The 19,881-nt window shown below is 44.7% G+C and overlaps 1 protein-coding gene across 1 annotated transcript in view; it reads right to left on the bottom strand.

The window, feature by feature from the left end:
- Positions 1-1,245: 1,245 nt before the first annotated feature.
- Positions 1,246-19,881, bottom strand: part of LOC147441820 (small ubiquitin-related modifier 1-like) — a 47,305-nt gene continuing 28,669 nt past the window's right edge. The window contains exons 3-4 of the mRNA XM_086528212.1: positions 1,606-1,755; positions 1,246-1,521 (exon numbers count right to left, since the gene is read on the bottom strand). Coding sequence (XP_086384338.1) covers positions 1,456-1,521; positions 1,606-1,755 — 216 coding nt within the window. The 3' untranslated portion in view covers positions 1,246-1,455. The remainder of the gene's footprint in view (positions 1,522-1,605; positions 1,756-19,881) is intronic.

Raw genomic sequence — 19,881 nt, 5'->3', positions numbered from 1 at the left:
AACTTTCCAGGTCAAAAGCATGCAAATAAAGAACTACAAATGATGTCTATTAGGCAATGTACATCAAGGAATTGTAACACATCTCCTAAGCTGGAGGCACCCAAGCAAAGAAGCATGTGGAACGACTACAATACATTGCCTCATATTCGATCCATAAAGAAGCCATACCAAGACCTAAACTATTACTAGGATTTCGACATATTGCAAACTGGGGACTACGATAAAATCGTATATAATGAACAACTTGCATGTGTGACTCGGTTTTTTTTTTTACTCCACCTTTTTTACAATCATAGTCACCTTTCACATCTCAAACGTACAGTATGAGTTCCAACACCCTGTTTGCTGCAAATATCAACTCAGTTTTTCTAAGGAGTGTTTTTCGTAGAACTCGCAAGACAAATAAAGCTTGGCCAGAGGTTAAAACTTCTACACTCCCCATGAGCGCTACTAAAAGGTGTGACAATGCACCACAGCTACTGGTGGCATCGGGCTTATGATACTTCCTAGTAGACAACTAATTGCCTCTAGAAAAAGAAACAAAACCAGTCAACACTCATTTGAAGCAAACAATGCTTAGCAAAGGTGGTGTCAAGTTTAGTGAAGCAGCACTGAGTTGCTTGCTACCGGATGTCTTGCCAAGCTATTAGATCTCCAGTACAAAATTAATCATGCAAGCAAGTAATTTAGTTCACTCTTTTCTCTCCAAAGTTCTCCTTGTACCACCCCACCCACTCAAATTGAGCCAAAATGGAATCATGCATAAATTGTAAAGCCAGCTTCTTACATAATTGAAACATGAAAATTGAAGCTACTTTTTCTCCAGCAGAAAAGTATATGAAATTATCTCACAGACTCTTAAATGAGCTCTAATCCAGAGGATACACATCATCATGGCCCTAACAAATTTCCCTCATCTTAAATCAAAGAGAATGCACACACCTAACAGAGGGTCAGCCCAAACCCTGCCTTCACCTGTGCAAATTCTTGCAGTTAATTAATACGAGAAGCTGATTGAGTTAATGAATAGAACTCACCCCCCTACATATTACCCCTCTTGAAAAAGGTCTAAGTACAAAAATACCTAAGCTACTGACAGAGTATTCCAGGCCATGGACACTTGGTACAATTCTACCTGCCATGGAATAATTTTGGAACCGTACTTAAGCAATGCACTACCTTGTATTTGCTGCCACCCAGACAGACAAACACTTGAGAGACCTCAGTTCATCCATACTTCAAACAAGACTTTGAAGAGGCTTTACAGAATGATTACTAAAGCTTTTGAGTACAAAACCCTTGATCGCCAGAATCATACAAAGTACTTGAATAGACAAAACATGTGCATTATGGCTTTATATATGTAGCAAAAGCAGGTACTTAATTCAGTCACCATTGGAGTGCAGGTAAAATTCTGACATCTGACCAGAAAATTCAAGATAAAGACAAGCCCATTCACGGAGAGAAACCCCCAGTCTGATGCAGCATAGCATCTATCTCATCTCCTTCTTCCATCTCCAGCTGCTCGAGCAAAGATACAGAGTGAGCACTCCTAGCATCAGGACTCATGCATGCAACAGTTTTGTAATGAGAAACTCAACCCACCTCTGCGGGTGTCTGTTCAGCCCTTAATCGTCTCCCATCAAAAAGGAAAGCAATAGAATTTGGATCAACAGACTGCCTTTCACAATATGCATTCATCAGCTTCCTCAACTGTGTTGACCGCTTGATTCTGAAGAAAACCTCGTTACCATCCTGAAATGAACGAGGCAGCATATCAGACGCCAATTCCTGAGTGGTCTGTCACCTCTAATCTCCAAAATTAAATGTCTACCATTCGTCTCAAGCTATGTACAGTCTCATGTAGGGCATGTCAAAAACAAAGAATTAGACTATCCCAAAGAGTCATTCAAAGAAACAGATTCTAAGGAAGCAGTTTATGCATTCCACCTTTGATCATCCATTCACAACAATTGTTGTCGTCATCAATTTTTCTCGATGACGACACTTCTCTTGATAAAAACCATTTCTCTCTATTATCAAAAAGCAAAAACAGATAAAACAGGCAACAATCCAAAGTGCCAATTAACAGTAAGTTACCTGCATGCTTTGTACAGAAATGTGTACTGAGATATGCCTTTAGAACTGCATAGTATGTTTGAGGTGCATGAATAATAGGCAATCAATGCAAATGGTCATAAGTTTTATCAATGACATTAAAACACACTGTGACCGATTTTAGGTTTAGGGTTTCTGCATCTAGGTCTCTCTCTAGATTCTCCCTTCTCTCTCTAGGGTGCAGATTCTCTCTCTGGGACCTAAAATTTACTGTTTTCTCTGGGGGGCTATTATTTTCTGTACAAAAACTCAGATTGGGGCCGCTTTTTCAGGCAGCCACTTTTTCTTGAGATGTGAGAACACCTGTATATTTGGGTTCATCTGCTTTGATTTAGGATTATGTGAAGAGTCATTTTAGTGCAGGCAATTAGTACACACAAAGCGCGCGTGCGCACTTCGCGCATTAAGATCTTGACTTTGAAGAAGAAACTTGCAGATTCCAGCCGCCTGTTGTTTGTGGGGCACCAGCTTTGAAAAGCAATTGTGCTTTTGAGCACTTACTTGTAAAGCATGGGGCAAAGTGCCTGTAAATATGTGGCCTAGTGTGAGCCAAAGCAGTCAATTTACAAAAGGGCTCACACCAGCACTTATAACCACAACTCTTTTAAGTGTCACAAATTGATGACATGGCACGCCCGAACTGGATGATGTCTGGCCCAGAGGACACTTGGGGTAGGGTTAAAAACCTAACCCTACCAACTTACAAAACCCGGCCGAGGGGCCTAAACCCTTTAATTATAAAGCAAGACCCACAAATTGTGTGGAGTATGACACGTGGCAGACTACGGCAACCCCCATGTTTTGCACTGGCTGCTGACGTGGCATTGTACAGATTTCCACGATTTAGGCACCAGCATTGGGTACGGAGCTTTTGGGACCCATGGCTTTTGGACCAGAGCTTTTCATGTGACTGCTTTTGGCCAAAGGCCTTTATAAGAGTGCCAAGGCCTCTTCTTTTGGCAGATTTAGCTTCGGAGCATCAACAGAGAGAGGACTCTCAAACATTGTACTTTAGTGAAATATTAATAAAGAAATACCATGAGGGGTGCCAATCTTTGCGGCCAGTGCCTCTTGGCTCAGAATTCTGACAGCCATGCCGTGTCTCTCTCTCTCTCTCTCTCTCTCTCTCTCTCTCTCTCTCCTTCCTTTTGCAATTTCTCACATGTGTCGCAGTTGATCCACACTACTCTCTCTCTCTCTCCCTACGTGTAGTTAAGTGATGCGCCACAAGAGGGCTCTTCATTTGACTGATGTACAGCTGTGTGGGTTCATGCTTTTGTGCCGAGGCAAGAGCCTCCTTGAGCAGGAAGAGTAGCAGCTAATTGCTACTCCAAAGCAGGCACTGGTGAGGGTCATAACCTCACCAAACAGGTGTGTTTTCAGCGTTGTGTATGCGCTGTCAATTGACTGTTTTTCAGCCATACGGACGGCAGAACCATTGGGAACAGTGCCCCATTGGCAGAGGACAGTTTGGGGACTGTTTAGGGCTGAAAACAGGGCAAAAACCAGTAAATACAGCGTGCTGAATTTACTGTTTTTGGGCAGGAATCAGAGGGTTTATGCCAGTGGAAGTGAGTTCCAGCAGGGGAATTGGTTTCGCGTAAGTTTTGGGGTTGTTATGCTGCCGAAATTTCGCCAAAACAGATGGTATCTAGCTGGATACAGGTAAAGGATTCCCTGGACTCTACTTTGTAATTTACCCTCTCAAAGTATAAAGAAATACCAAAAGGGGCGCCAATTTTGGGGCCTACAGGTTGTCGGCCTGCTCGGAGCATTCTAGCTTCCGAGCCGTGTGTGTTCTTAAGTGTTAATTCCCGTCATAGGTTCCCTTTGCAAAGTGCTCTGTGTGTGTGTCTTAAGTAAAGAATTTAGGGTGAAAGCCAAATCCTACCGCCCTACGGGCCGGGTTCAGTCCTCCTCCTCCATCCACTTCGCATCAAATGAAGGATAGTTCTTGAATTTAACCAAGAACCGCCTAATAACTTTTACCTTTAATCTTTCTATCTTTATGTGCCAGTATATATTTTGGAACGAGTATCTCCTCGCTTTCCTCCACTTTAGGTTTGCTCATCTAGCTCCCCATCATCACGTACATCGCCTTTCAAAGGCTTCAAGAGACTCACATGAAAAGCATTGGGAATTCTCCACGTATCGGGCAGCTTCAGTCTAAAGGAGACATCATTTATCTTTTCTTTTATCTCGAAAGGTCCATAGCATCTCATGCTAAGCTTTGAAAAAAGCCGCTCCTTTATCTCTTTTTTCTTTCTCAAGCGTGCCTTCTCAAAACGTAAGAGCACCCAATCGCCTTCCTTTAATTTCAAATCGCGACGGTGTAGATCTACTGCCTCCTTGTGTCATTCCTGAGAATTCGCTAAAGCCTCTCGGTGAAACCGGCCCGTGGGGCGATAGGCTTTGGTTTTCACCCGAACTTCTTTACTTTAGACACACACAGAGAGCAAAAAGGTAACCTGCGACGGGAATCAACACTTAAGCACACACACGCCTCGGAAGCTAGAATGCTCCGAGCAGACACCGACAACCTATAGGCCCCAAAATTGGCGCCCCTTTCGGTATTTCTTTATTCTTTAAGAGGGTAATTACAAAGAAGAGTCCTTGGAATTCTTTGCTTGTATCCAACTAGATACCACCTGTTCTGGTAAAATTTCGGCAACATAAAAGCCCCAAAAATTGCCCAACACAAATTCCCCTGCTACAACTCACTTCCACTGGCATAAACCCTCTGATTTCTTCCCAAAAACAGTAAATCCAGCACATTGTATTTACTGGATTTTGCCTTGTTTTCAGCCCTAAACAGTCCCTCAACTGTCCTCTAGCAGTGGGGCACTGTTCCCAATGGTTCTGGCATCCATATGGCTGAAAAACAGTCCAATTTCAGCGCATAACCAATGCTGAAAACGCACATGTACGGTGAGGTTATCACCCTCACCGGGTGCCTACTTTTGGAGCAGCAGTTACCTACTTTGCCTCAGCAAAAACGCATATAACCACATACCTGTACATGAGTCAAATGAAGAGCCCTCTTGTCACGTGACACATCCAACCCTATGTGTCAGTGGACAAGCTACAGCATGACAAGGGTTCAGTTCAGTCAAGTTAGTCTAGAATAGGAAGTGATCTGGCACTTTTGTGAGTCTGTTCGCAGACCGTGCATGTCCAGACACTTAGAGTAGATGCATATCCTCTGGTTGCACACAGCATGACCATCAGATTACAGTCAGAACCCATCAAATTCCATCAGAAGCATTTTTACAGTGCATAGACCTATTTTCCCTATTTTTGACATTTTTCACTTATTTATTAAGTGACTTTTGTTGGGAACTAGGTAGGGCAATTTTGCTAAGATAATATATAAGCAAACCAGAGCTAGCACTTTCTCGCAGAAGAGGTAGCAAAAGCATTGCTCAACAGGCAACTTCTCAGCAAGATCAACCCCCAGCAAGGCCTAACGTTTTTGCCTCACAACAGCTACACTAGCGTTTTGGCATCAGTAGACCAATCCTGGCGTTTTGTTCAGCAAATCAGCCCGACGTCATCACCACACAGCAAATCCCCTAGCATTAGCAGTTTCCATAGCAAGAAGACAGTTTTCAACCTAGCGTTTTTGGAGCAGCATAGACACTTAGCGTTTTTGCAGTTCCGGCACGACAAGACCATCAGGAACCCGAGCATTTTCAGTTTTCAGCATTCAGTACCCACAATAGAACCCCCAAACCTCGAAGATCTCTCCTTCCCGCAACAGTTCCTCGCCGCACGGTGAGCTCAATCCATCGAAGTTTGCAGTTTCAGCCCGGAAAACGCAGATTTCAGCATCTGCGTTTTCAGCGCATCGTCATCGACATAGAGTCAGAATTCAGCAAATAAAGATTTGCAGATTTCAGCCACTAGCGATTTCAGTTTTCAGCCCGTCTCGTCGTCGACATCGTCGGCAAGTCCAAGCATTGTAGAGATTTGTGCAATCATAAGTAGACCGCTCTCGCCATAGAGAGTGGGGCCTTCGGAGGAGGGTTTGACAACTTTCTGTTGTCGTATTCTCTTCTCTCTCTATCTCTCAGTCTCATGCACCTTCACGCACAGTGTCCATTCACTTTGTTTGTGTCCATTGCACTCTCTCATTAAAGAACGGAAGGCTCTCCCTTCCGTAAGTAAAAGGAACCCTTGAGCACAGTTCGGAGCACTCATCTTGAGCAAAGTTCCACATTCACTTCCGTTGCACCTTACATTGGTATCAGAGCTTTGGCAATGTTTTGTATCACTCAAGGAAAGAACCACAGAATTTTTTTTTGCTTGTTGCAGTCGCACGTAACCCAAGTTCTCTTGGGCGTGTCGATTCCTAATCTTGTTTTTGAAGAGTGACAGGAAACCCAAGAAAGAAGGGCTTGTCCAGCTTCCCCTTGTGTCTCTTTTGACTCATTGAGAGCGGACCGTGCACTTAGCGGCCGGCCAATTGACGTGAGGTGGAAAAAAGCAACTGTGGTGTGAGCGCAAGGCCGCTGAGGGGTGCACCCGCAGAAAAGAGTAGAACTCCGGTGAAGAGAAGATCCTTCTCTAACACAGATTGCAAGCTAAAGAAGAACCTCAAGACCCTCAAGAACTCAAGAACCCAAGAACCCAAGACCCACAAGAACCCAAGTTCCTCGTGAATGGTGGATGGTCATCATCCGAAGCGAAATGGATACTTCGCATAGAGGTGGTGAGCATGGGAGTGGCGAAGAAGAGTTTTCCCCACCAGGAGGTTTTTCCGACCCTCCCCCTTCCCCATCTACACCAAGGATTGCACTAACTCATATGGAGGCTTTCAACAAGATGATGATGGACAAGAAGTTAGAACGCAAAGCATGAACAGCAGAAAAAAAGCCCGACTTTGAGCGTGAGCACGAGCAAGCACGCTTGGAGGCCACAGAAAGAAAAGCAGAAATACAGCGTGAACACGAAGAAAAAATGGCAGCCATAGAGCATGAGCACAACAAAAGGAAAGCCACCTTGTTCCGATTCTTTTCTCAAGTGCAAGCATAGATGCAAGAGATCCGGGAAAAGGAGACTCTCTCAGTCTCTTCTTCTCCAAAGCATGACACACAAGATTTGCATGATGATAAGCACGATGATTTCAATGATAATGATGAGCATGATGATTTGGATGACAATGACAAGCATGATGCTTTGCATGATCAAGATGTGATTCCTCACAAGCATGATGATTTGTATGACCACGATGTGATTGTTCACAAGGATGATGGTTTAGTTGATGCTTTTTCTAGCCAACCTAACCTCATTGCAGATTCGATTGATTACAAGGAACCAATGTTGGCTCTCGAGTCAAAGTCCAAAGAACCCCCCCAAGAAGTATTATGTGTTAAGAGTGATTTTTCAACACGCATTGTTTGAGTGTTTCATTCGTGATCGTTTCCTATATTTTAGTCAGCGTCTTTATGTGATCCCTTTTCCTAGGCATGACATATTGTACGTTGAGCACGTTTGACTCATGAATGAGCACGAATGTATGCGGATAAAGTATGCATTCAAGGAAGTCACATTTCATGTCTCTTCCTTGGCACGACATAGTCGTAGAAAGAGCACATGAAAGTATGAGCACCAAGCATGGGCATTTCCGTTGTGAATTGCCACAGTTGATTGATTTAGATCAGCATGACAAGATTCGATCTCATTGTTTGCGTGTGTGTGGTGAATGATTTGGCACTCCGTCTGTTTGTTCATCTACATTGCATGCACAGTCTTCTAGGAAGACAAGATTTTTTCAAATCACTTTACATGGAATAGGTATGTGCATGGTTTTGTGTTGGAAGTGGTTTCAGGAATTTCCAGCCATGGAGATTCTTGAAGAAGAAAGAAGCATGACTTTAGAAGAAGTTGAAGCATTGAAGGAGCCACAGAAGACTTTGTGTCGCTTTCGGCGCGGCCCATCGAAGCAAGCATTGCAAACCTTTATGAAGTTCAAGTATCGCACGACCCACACATCAGAGTGGGCCGGCAAAAAGTCCTTTCCAGAATTCCGGATGTTGTTGGCGATCTCCCTCGACGCCATACAGTTCGGTACCAATACCTCACTTTGAAAAGGAGGGGATGCCCCGTGACACATCCAACCCTATGTGTCCGTGGACAAGCTACAGCATGACAAGGGTTCAGTTCAGTCAAGTCACTCTAGAATAGGAAGTGATCTAGCACTTTTGTGAGTATGTTCGCAGACCGTGCATGTCCAGACACTTGAAGTAGATGCATATTCTTTGGTTGCACACCGCATGACCATTAGATTACAGTCACAACCCATCAGACTCCATTAGGAGCATTTTGAGAGTGCATAGACCTATTTTCCCTATTTTTGACATTTTTCACTTATTTATTAAGTGACTTTTGTTGGGAACTAGGTAGGGCAATTTTGCTAAGATAATATAAAAGCAAACCGAGCTAGCACTTTCTGGCAGAGGAGGCAGCAGGAGCATTGCTCAACAAGCAACTTCTCAACAAGATCAACCCCCAGCAAGGCCTAGCGTTTTTGCCTCACAGCAGCTACACTAGCGTTTTTTATCAATAGACCAGCCCTGGCATTTTGTTCAACAAATCAGCCCCGCGTCATCACGACACAGCAGATCCCCTAGCGTTAGCAGTTTCCATAGCAGGAAGACAGTTTTTAGCCTAGCATTTTTGGAGAAACATAGACACTCAACGTTTTGGCAGTTCCGGCGCGACAAGACCATCAAGAACCCCAACGTTTTCAGTTCTTAGCATTCAAAACCCGCAATAGAACCCCCAAACCTCGCAGATCTCTCCTTCCCACAGCAATTCCTCGCCGCACGGTGGGATCCATCGAAGTTTGCAGTTTCAGCCCGAAAAACGCAGATTTCAGCATCTACGTTTTCAGCGCGTCGTCGCCGCATCGTGTCATCGACATCGTCACCGACATAAGTCAGAATTCAGCAGATAAAGATTTGCAAACTTCAGCCACTAGCGATTTCAGTTTTCAGCCCGTCTTGTCGTCGCCCTCATCGTCGACATTGTCGGCAAGTCCAAGCGTTGTAGAGATTTGTGCAATCATAAATAGTCTGCTCTCGCCACAGAGAGTGGGGCCTTCGGAGGAGGGTTTGACAACTTTCTGGTGTCGTATTCTTCTCTCTCTATCTCTTAGTCTCAGCACCTTCAGTGCAATCAACAGTAGACCACTCTCTCCATTGAGAGTGGGGCCCTTGGAGGAGGGTCTTACAACGTCCCTGGTGTCGTATTCTATTCTCTCTCTACCTCTCAGTCTCATGCACCTTCACGCACAGTGTCCATTCACTTTGTTTGTGTCCATTGCACTCTCTCATTAAAGAACGGAAGGCTCTCCCTTCCGTAAGTAAAAGGAACCCTTGAGCACAGTTCGGAGCACTCATCTTGATCAAAGTTCAACATTCACTTCCGCTGCACCTTACATGTGAGTTCCAAAGGACTACCCAGTTCTTCTTCCTCTTCTTTTGACAGTTCTTCTAGCTCTTCCTCTTCCGACTCGAGCGAGCGAGGAGCACCGAGAGGGCAAGAAGGGAAGCAAGAATCAAAGAAGATCAGATTCCGACCAGTTTTTGACAGTTCTATCAAGGAGTCATTCTCTGACAGTTCGGACCTTGATGATCACATGTTTTATGTAAAGAAGAAACACTTTTACAGAGCCAACCGATATGATTTCCTCGAAGATAAGAACAAAAAGACTAAGGAATTTAAAGAGGGTGGACAATCAGTGAACTTTGAATCCTTGTCTGGATTCTGAGATGCTCCCAAGGCTTTGGCTTTCATTCAGCAGAGGGGACTACTCAGAGCACTCCAAGATCAGGAGGGCAGCATCGTTTTTGAAGGGAAATACAAGAACATCGTTGTCCACTCTTCAGTTGAGGAGAGAAGCCCCGATCAAGTGATTGAAGTTCAAACGGCTCTTTATTTCTTCTTGGTTGACCCATGAGTACAAATGAGATGTGAGAACCGCTTAGAACCATCTTCCGATTACCATGGTGACACTTTGGATGCATATTGTGAAAGGTTTTGGGATTCTTACCAACATCTTTGTTTAAGAAGGTCGCTTTCAAAGAACACATTGAGCGGCTACTGCCTTGAGCAAAAGCTCGAGTCCATACAACAACTAATGGGACATGCTAAGCGGGAATTCTCGATACGTTTCGATAACTTAACCTACCCACTGATGAAGTTTTGACACAAAGGAACGGACAGAGCTCGACAAACGACAATAGAAAGAAGAAGAACTCCCAAAAAAAGAAGAGCACGACCCCAATTGACTACGAAACAAAGAGCTGACTCTCTCAAAGAGGAAAAGTGTTTTGGTTGCGGGGAACAAGGACACGTCTCCGCAAAGTATCTCAAAAAGGCACAAAGAGGACAATCAGAAGAAAGGTCAGAGAGTTCTAGAGCAGCAGAGGAGCGTGGAAGAAAAGGTAAGATGAAAGCAGGACTGACACCGGATTGCATGGGAACCGACTTGAGTCAAATGGAGGAAAGTACGGAACTTTGCGACGCATGGGGCAATGTAAAAGATCAAGAAGCCCTCATCTTCTTTGATGGAGGAGCCATGTAACAAACTTGGACACTCCAACTCAAGAATCAACCGCGACAGCACCAAATAACCACTTCAAAACAATTCACAGATCACAATAGATTTACATTGGCCCGGCGGAGTTCCATGCCTAGAGATATTGGCCCCAAAGATTGGCGCCCCTTTCGGTATTTCTTTTTATATTAATCAGTTCAAAGTACAAGAGAGTGGGTCAAGATTCACTCTCAGACTCTGCGTCCAGATGCTCTGAGAAGTGAAGGCCCAAACCACGTATTTAAATGTTTACAAGGGATGCCAAAAGCAGAGCCCCAAAAGCTTCAAATCAAAATCTTTTCATTCTGTACTCGGCTCACACGGTAAGGTGGCCGGTTTGGTGGCATTCTTCCAGGTATCAGATCAATGGTTTGATCTTCAGGCCCTCTAAAAAGCAATCGGCATGAGTGTGGAGAAAAATCTTAGCGTTCTTTTGATCAGGTCAAAACATATTCAACCTTTATCCATCGTTCAGTTCTCGTTCTCTCCCAAAAGAATGAGTAAGAAACTGAACTTCATCAAGTACAATCTCTAAGCCCTTCATTTATCAAAGTCGCTTTCTCGGCCCGGTAGTCAACCACGGCGTAGTTCTTGTGGTACTAAGGGATCCTGAGTAGAACATCACTCGCGTGCCCTGAACACCCCTGTCATTGCAAACGAAGTTTGCCAATGCTCGGTGTAATGGCAATATCCCATCCGGGTGCCAGTCGAACTACCTCCGCCTATGGCGTCAGTCTGTCGGGCATGATTCCAAATCGAGCCGCCAATTCCAAGTGAAAAGAAGTTGGCCTTGGCTCCTTCAAAAGAGCTTCCTGATCCTTCACTTTGCCCCGAACGCGGCAAAGTTTGTACTTTCATTCATTAGATTCGGTGTAGGTCCCACGCCATGTGGTACCAGTTTTGCTTTTCTATCTGCCTTTTCTGCCAGGTTTCTCAGCTGCTCTCAACCTCTCAGGCCTGTCGTCGTCTTTATCATTCTGTTCTTTCTGTGCCTTTTTAGGGCACTTCGCGGAGATATGTCCATGTTCCCCACATCCAAAGCACTTCCCCTCTCTGATGAAGCGAGCTCTCTCCTCAAGAGTAAGCTTGGGTCGTGCATCCTTTTTCTCTAGGTTGCTCTTTTTCTTTCTAATTTCATTCCCAGAAGTCTGTTCGGCTCGTTGTGTCATGGCCTCATCTGTGGGGTAGGTCAGACTGCCAGAGTGAATGGCAAAGCCCCGCTTCGCATGACTCATCAACTCTTGAATAGAAGCTGACTTCTGTTCCAAGCAGTGATCTCGGATCTCTGTTGGTAGACCCAAGGTAAACCGCTCAATCTGTTCTCTGAACGAGATCTTCTTGAATGAAGAGGCGGGTAGAACAGAGCTCCAAAATCTTTCACAGTAAGCATTGATTGTATCTTTCCTGGTCTTCCGAAGATGGTTCCAAGCAGCTCGTATAGCTCATTCATATTCTTGCATCAACCAAGAAGAAATAAAAAGCTTCTTAAATTTCAACCATTTAACTGGCACAATCTTGTTTAAAAGAAGCATGGACCACCAAGTACGAGCATTCCCCTTAGAGTAAGAGGCAGCTCTCCGAATCTTGGAGTGCTCTGAATAGCGTACTCCCGCGAAAGCGATGTCAAATTGCTGTATAAAAGACAAAGCCTTCGAAGCATCTGAGTATCCTGAAAAAGTATCAAACTTGATCGAGTGGCCACCTTCCGTAAACTCTTGGACTTTCTTGCTTTTATCTTCGAGAAAGTCATACTGGTTAGCTTTGTAAAAATTCTTCTTGTTCGCATAAAAGTTTCCATCATCGGAATCTGAGCTGTCTGTAGACAAGTCCTCAGTAGAACTGTCAATCTCTGGGCGAGATGTAGCCTTCTTTGCCTTTTTCTTGCCCTTTCCGAAGCTTTGTTTCTTGCTTCGCTTTTTACCTTTTCTGTCTTCTTCGCTCAAATTTGGAGAGCTAGAAGAACTATCAGATGAAGAAGAAGAAGAACTGGGTACTCCTTCAAATCGAACACGCTTCTTCCGTTTTTTGCCTTGTCAAAAGTCGACTGACGACCCAAATATCCCGGGAAGTCATTGCTTTTTTTCTGCTTCTTGTCGTGCTTTTTGGCTTTCTTTTGCGCGTCAAAAAGCTGACCAATCCGTGCATCAACCACCTCTTCTAATTCCTTCTCTGAATATTTTTTGTGAGCAGAAGGTTTCTTGAGAGTGGGTGTAGTGGTTTTCTGCCACTTCTCATGCACTTCTTGAAAAGAAGTCTCGCTCATATATTTTGTAAATTTTGGATCCTTCCCAAAATTGAGCATCATTTTCGTTGCATCGCCGATCAATTGGCAACGCTCCATCTGAAACCGGCCTGTACTTTCAAAAAGGGCGGTAGACTTTAGACTTAAACCTTATTTGCTTTCACCCATTTAATTTGTCGACCACTTTACGTGTACTTTCAAGACACAACAAAGGGGAGAGGGATACAGGCTGCTAGATTGCACCTGTATGAGTAGACCGACACCAAATTGGCCCCTAACTTAGGCGCCCCTTTCGGTATTTCTTTATTGTTTAAAAGAGGGAATAAACGTTGTGGTTCCCTACAAGCTGCCCCGCACAAACTTGGCTGAATTTCAATTGCTCCGGCCCGATTTCGGCAACATAAGTGTACTAGGACCCTTCACAGTCAGTATTCCCACGCATTCCCGACCCATACGGGCACTTTGCAAAACCTGGCGAGAATCTGCAGCACGCTGAATTCTCTGTTTTCAGCCCCGAAAATGCGCCAGATCACCTGTACAGCGGTCCCCTTGCGTCCCCGAACCTCCTGGGGGTATTAGGGACCGTTTAGGGTCAAAACCCTAAACCTGCAAAAATACACAGCAGGCTGTAATTTACTGTCTCGGGCTCCGTTTTGCGTGCCGATCGCATCCGTAGCAAGTCCTCGAGCTCCCGCACCTGTAGGGCTACTTGCCCTTTTAATCGAACGAGATTTCTGGCATGAAACATCTCCGAATTCACCTGTACCTGCGGGGGATTAGCCGCTAGCTAATCCAGTACCTGTGCAAGAGGCTCTTGCCTCGGCAATCGCGCATGAACCCACACAACTATACATTGGTCAATTGAAAAGCCCACTAGAGGGGCATAACATACTGCCATAGGGGAGAGAGAGGGCAATGCGTAGCGTGCAGGGCATCACTCCTGGCACCGCACTGTACATAGGAGGGAAAGGAAGCACTCCATCGCTCTTATCCTGTGACCAAAATCTACAAATGAGGCCCTCCCTCCTTCAAATTCAGCGCCACTTCTCCATGCATGAGGAAAGTGCACCAGAATGTGCCACTTGGCACATTTACAAGCATTTTCCCGTTTCGGAATTGCCGCCTAAAAATCTCCCAACCAGTTGCCCAGTTGACTTCACGGCAGAGTAAGAAAATGTTCTCCTTGTCATTCCGGAGGTAATGACGCAAACACATTTTCAGGTCCCAAAATAGCAGTTCCCTAAATTTTAGGAGATGCTTCCATTATATCTTTCTAGGTCATCTGACCCCCTTTGTACACTGCAACCACACCCAGAACTTAAATGTAGCCTCTGTAGCAAAGGATTCTACTTTGGCTAGTCAATGACCCCACTTTGCCTAACCATAGTCTTTGTCCAACCTTAGTGCTCTCTTGCCCTCAGGCCTGGACTCCCTCTGAACAGTTCCACACTAGCTATGCAATGCAGGGCAGTTAGATTTCCCGAGGGGTGTTTCCAAAAAGTGAAAGTAAATAAATAATAAGAAAGAAATCAACAAAAAGGATAGATAGTAGTCACACGTTGGTGACACCATCTCTCGCCGCTCCGCCTGAGTAGGCCGAGGTGGGCCATACTCTCTGTCGGAATCTTCGTTGTGATCCCTGCCAGCATCTCCAGATGTAGAGGGAGTCGACTGATCCTTGCGTGAAGCCATAGATGCCGCGGAAAAAAAAAATTTGGGGATCGGATTTCCCGTAGAAGAGAAATCGGCCGTGCTCTGATACCACTGTAACAGACTTGGGCACTCCAAGTCAAGAATCAACCGCGACAGCACCAAATAACCACTTCAAAACAATTCACAGATCACAATAGATTTGCACTGGCCCGGCGAAGTTCCGTGCCTAGAGATATTGGCCCCAAAGACTGGCGCCCCTTTCGGTATTTCTTTTTATATTAATCAGTTCAAAGTACAAGAGAGTGGGTCGGGATTCACTCTCAAACTCTGCATCCAGATGCTCTAAGAAGTGAAGGCCGAAACCACTTATTTAAATGTTTACAAGGGATGCTAAAAGCAGAGCCCCAAAGGCTTCAAATCAAAAGCAACTGCTCTCTCTCTCTCATAGAGAGTCAAAACTTGAAAGCAAAAGCATTCTCTCTCTCTTTCTCATTGCGTAGAGGAAAAAGCAAGATTTGCGTCGCTCAAAACCACCCCAAAAAAAAAAAAAATCCGCCTCCGCGATTTCCGAAAATTAGGGTTTTTGGTAGAAATTAGGGTTTGCAAGAATTTTAGGGTTTCTGGCAAAAATTAGGGTTTTTGCTGTCCGTAGCCACGTCATCACTTTGTGACAAGCCAAGGCCAACTTCATTTCACTTGAATTGGCGGCTCGACTTAAGATTACGACCGACAAGATGGGGCCACCGACAAAGGCAGTTCTAGCAACACCTGGACGGGATTTTGCCATTACACATGTCATTGGCAAACTTCGTTTGCATTGTCTAGGGTATTTAGGACATGAGGACTTTTATATCATGCCTTAGGAAGGGTGTGACGTCCTCCTAAGAATCCTTTGGTACCATAAAAACAATGCCAGGTAAGAAAATCGTACTTGATGTAAAATTGAAGAGCGAGTCCGTCCCTATGGTATCGGCTTCGGCCATTACGAAATTAATGAAATCCAATCTTTTGTTACTCGATCCATTTGAAAGAATTGAATGATGGACAGTGAACCAAACATATCTGAATTGGTAAAGAAGGACAAGAATTTTTGCGCACATGCTAACTGTTTCTCAGAAGGCCTACTAGGCGAGCTACCTCCATCTCGTCCTGAGGACCACACCATTGATTTAATGGTCAAGTAGTGGCATATGAGAGTAGAATTCTCTTGATGAAGACCGAAAAGAACTTACACATTCATGAGAAAGAATTGTTGGCAGTATTTCACACTCTCATTAGTTAGAAACATTATCTACTAGGGGCTAAATTTGTTATCCAAACAAATCATCAAACTTTGCAATACCTTCTCACACAAACCAAGTTATCGGTGAAACACATGCGATGGGCAAGCATCTTGTCTATGTTCCATTTTCAAACTGTACATGTGGAAGGAAAAAAGAACATGGTGGTTGATGCATCGTCGCAAAAGCACACAGTGTCAATCCGGAGTATTGTGAACTAGACGTGAAGATATGATCAACTTTGCAACATCATGAACACTATACGCTTAAAAGTGACTTTCTCATGATGCATGGAAAGTTATGCGTTACTAAACAGTTACAGCCAAAGGTTTTGATGGAACGTAATGCTCCACCATATGCTTGGCATTGAGAAATTATTGGCCAAGTTTACGCCAAGATGTTGAACATTTGTAAGATCATGCCTAGTACGCCAGAAAGTCCAATTTGACAAGCAAAAGCAAGCAAGCTTGTCGCAACCATTGTCACTGGCAATTCCACGTATGACGAGTCTTTTCTAGAAAGCACTATTGAGAACGCTAAAGTTCTCATCTTCGTTTTATTTCCAAACAGACGGACAATAAGAAGAGGCAAATTCTAATGTCTTAGATCTGCTCAAATGCTATGTGTCAGAGCACAAGGCAACTTGGGAACACCATCTACCATTGGTTGAATATGCTTACAATGACACTATGCATACATCAACAGGCAATGAAACCGGCCCGTAGGGCGGTAGGCGTTGGCTTTCACCCGAAATTCTTTACTTTATACACACACACAGAGCACTTTGCAAAGAGAACCTGCGACGGGAGTTAACACTTCAACTCACACACGGCTCGGAAGCTAGAATGCTCCGAGCAGACGCCGACAACCTGTAGGCCCCAAAATTGGCGCCCCTTTCGGTATTTCTTTATTTTACAAGGAGGGTAAATTACAAGGTAAGGTCCTGGGAATCCTTCACGTGTATCCACCTAGATACCATTTGATTTGGCCAAATTTCGGCAGCATAACAGCCCCAAAACTTGCGCGAAACCAATTCCCCTGCTGGAACTCGCTTGCACTGTCGTATACCCTCTGATTCCTGTCCAAAAACAGTAAATTCAGCACGCTGTATTTACTGGTTTTTGCCCTGTTTTCAGCCCCAAACAGTCCCCTAACTGTCCTTTGCCAGTGGGGCACGATTCCCAATGATCCTGGCGTCCGTATGGCTGAAAAACAGTCAAATTACAGCGCATACACAGCGCTGATTTTGCACCTGTACGGTGAGGTTATGACCCTCACCAGTGCCTGCTTTGGAGCAGCAGTTAGCTACCCCTGTTCCTGCTCAAGGAGGCTCTTGCCTCAACACAAAAGCATGAACCCACACAACTGTACATCAGTCAAATGAGTAGCCCTCTTGTGGGGCATCACATAACTGCACGTAGGGGAGAAAGAGAGCAGTATGTAGCGTGCGGGGCATCACTCCCGTCACCATACTGTGCATAGAGGGCAAGGTAAGCATTCCATAGCTTCTGTACCTGTTGCAATCCGCCTGTGGCTGAAAATGGCGCCCCCTTTGATGATATGCAGCTCGTTTTTGCCTCCCAGAGTGGCAGAATCGCTCACAAGCTGACAAGTCGCCCAGTTTCCGAGTTTGGGCTTTCCCTGCTAAAAATATCACAACTGGTGCGTCAGTTGACTTCGCGGCAGAGTTGTAAAGTGTTCCCCTAGTCATACCGAAGGTAATGACGCGAACACATTTCGTGGCCCAAAATAGCAGTTCCCTAAATTTTAGGAGATGCTTCCGTTGGGCTCCCACTGGTCTTCTGACCATCTATCCTCATTGGGACCGCATCCAAAAATGCAATGTGGCCCAACTGTCGGATACTTTTTGTTGGAAGTCCCACCTTGACTTTACGCCTTAATTGAGTTCACTTCCTAGTATCCACCAACTTGCTAAGTGCGACGGGGGGACCTATATGATCTTGCTCTGAGCCTAGACATCTTCTTACCATACGAATTCCAGTGCCGACCACTTCCCGTCTGCGGGTGAATCTACCGTTCACATTGGCCATACAATGTCCGACCGTTTGCTACTTCAAGAAGAGGGTCTTAAACAAATAAAATAAACCCCATTGGAAAGAAACCAACAACCAAGGTTAGCAGTTGCCACATCTCTGTGACATGGTTAATAACTGCCACGTCCTCGTGACATACCCCCCTCTTGAAATCGCAAACGTCCTCGATTGCATACCATAAATACACGCCACTGATGATCTTGTGCTATTAACACTCTTTTATCATCGCATGTATCCGCAAGAAAGGTCGTAACATACATAGATACGAATGACTTAATGAGGCCTTCATACTTTTGCCATTTCCATCTATGGCACTGAATTCATATGTACATTTGATGTACTAGCTCTATCATTACCCCTCCTTTGCACACATTGGGTTGGGGCATAAGTAGGCTGTAACCCAAAGGCTTCAAGGTAAAGCTGCAATACATTTGGTGACTCTGACAGTTCATGCTCTTCCATCCACTTTGCATCCATAGGCGGATAGTTCTTGAACTTCACCAAATAGCGTCTTGCAACTTGTCCTTTAACTTTTCTGTCCTTATGTGCCAAAACTTGCTCAGGTACCAGGATCTCATCAAGTTCCTCAACTTCTGGCTGATCCTCAACTGGCATATCTTCTGGCACATCACCCACGAAGGGTCTTAGAAGACTCACGTGAAACGCATTATGAATCTTCCATGCATCAGGCAATTTCAGCCTGTAAGCCACATCGCTGATCTTGTCAAGCACTTGAAAAGGCCCATAGTAACGCATGCTGAGCTTAGGAAACAGCCGTTCCTTACCCTTCATCTTCTTTAACCTTGCCTTTTCGAACCTTAAAAGAACCCAATCACCAGGTGATAGTAGCAATTCACGACGGTGACGATCAGCAGCCTTTTTCTGTTTTGCCTGAGTCTTCTCCAAGGCAACTTTAATCTTCTTATACATCTCATCCAAGTTCTCAACATATCGATCTGCCTCAAAGATCTTGTCCTTTGTATGCAAAATGGGAGGAACCTTTTTGCCGCCTTCAACAATTTCAAAAGGTGCTTTGCCAGTAGACGAATGCACTGTATTATTGTACGCATACTCAAGCATAGGCAAATACTGTTCCCACTTGCCCTTATTATCTGACACATAGCATTTCAGCAGATCTAAGACAGTAGAATTGGCCTCTTCTGACTGTCCATCAGTTTGTGGATGAAACGAAGACGAGAACTTGAGCGTAGTACCCATGTTCTCAAACAATCCTCTCCAGAACAAACTGGTCATGCGAGATCACGATCACTGATAATCGATTGTGGCATACCATGGTACTTAAACACATTGTACATGAACAAGCGTGCCATCTGATCAGATTTTATCTTCTTCCTGGCAAGGATAAAATGGGCCTGCTTGCTGAACCTGCAGATAATGGTCCATATACCATCATTCCCTGTTGGTGTCCTTGGAAGATCAAAGATAAAGTCCATAGCAATGCTTTCCCATGGCTTATCCGGAATCGGCAGTGGTTGTAACAACCCTGGTGCCTTTTGCCTGTCAAACTTGACCTTTTGGCAAACTATGCATGCTCGCACAAAGGCATCCACATCTCTCCTCAAGGTAGGCCAATAGAAGAACGTCTCTACCGCTTTAACTGTTGCATCAATGCCACGATGCCCTGCATACGGTGGGACATGACTCTCTTCCATGACCTTATGTCGCAGTGGCCTAGTGACACAAAGTCTGCCATGCATCATCATAAAACCATCTCTGAGGAGGTAGTGCTCGTGATGTTGCCCCTCTTGTAACTGTTCAAAGATCCTTGCAAAATCTTCATCAGCAATATACTATTCCTTCATGTCATCTAACTCATGATGATAAGGAATTGACACAGCTGAAATTTGTGGCTTTCTTGATAACGCATCAGCCACAACATTCTTCTTGCCTTCCACATGCATAATCTGGAAG

The sequence above is a fragment of the Adiantum capillus-veneris genome, chromosome 14, assembly GCF_014529385.1.
Source record: "Adiantum capillus-veneris isolate H3 chromosome 14, ASM1452938v2, whole genome shotgun sequence".
In the NCBI taxonomy this organism is placed as follows: Eukaryota; Viridiplantae; Streptophyta; class Polypodiopsida; order Polypodiales; family Pteridaceae; genus Adiantum; species Adiantum capillus-veneris.
The sequence above is the reverse complement of the archived record's forward strand: the minus strand, read 5'-3'. Positions and strand labels throughout refer to the sequence as shown.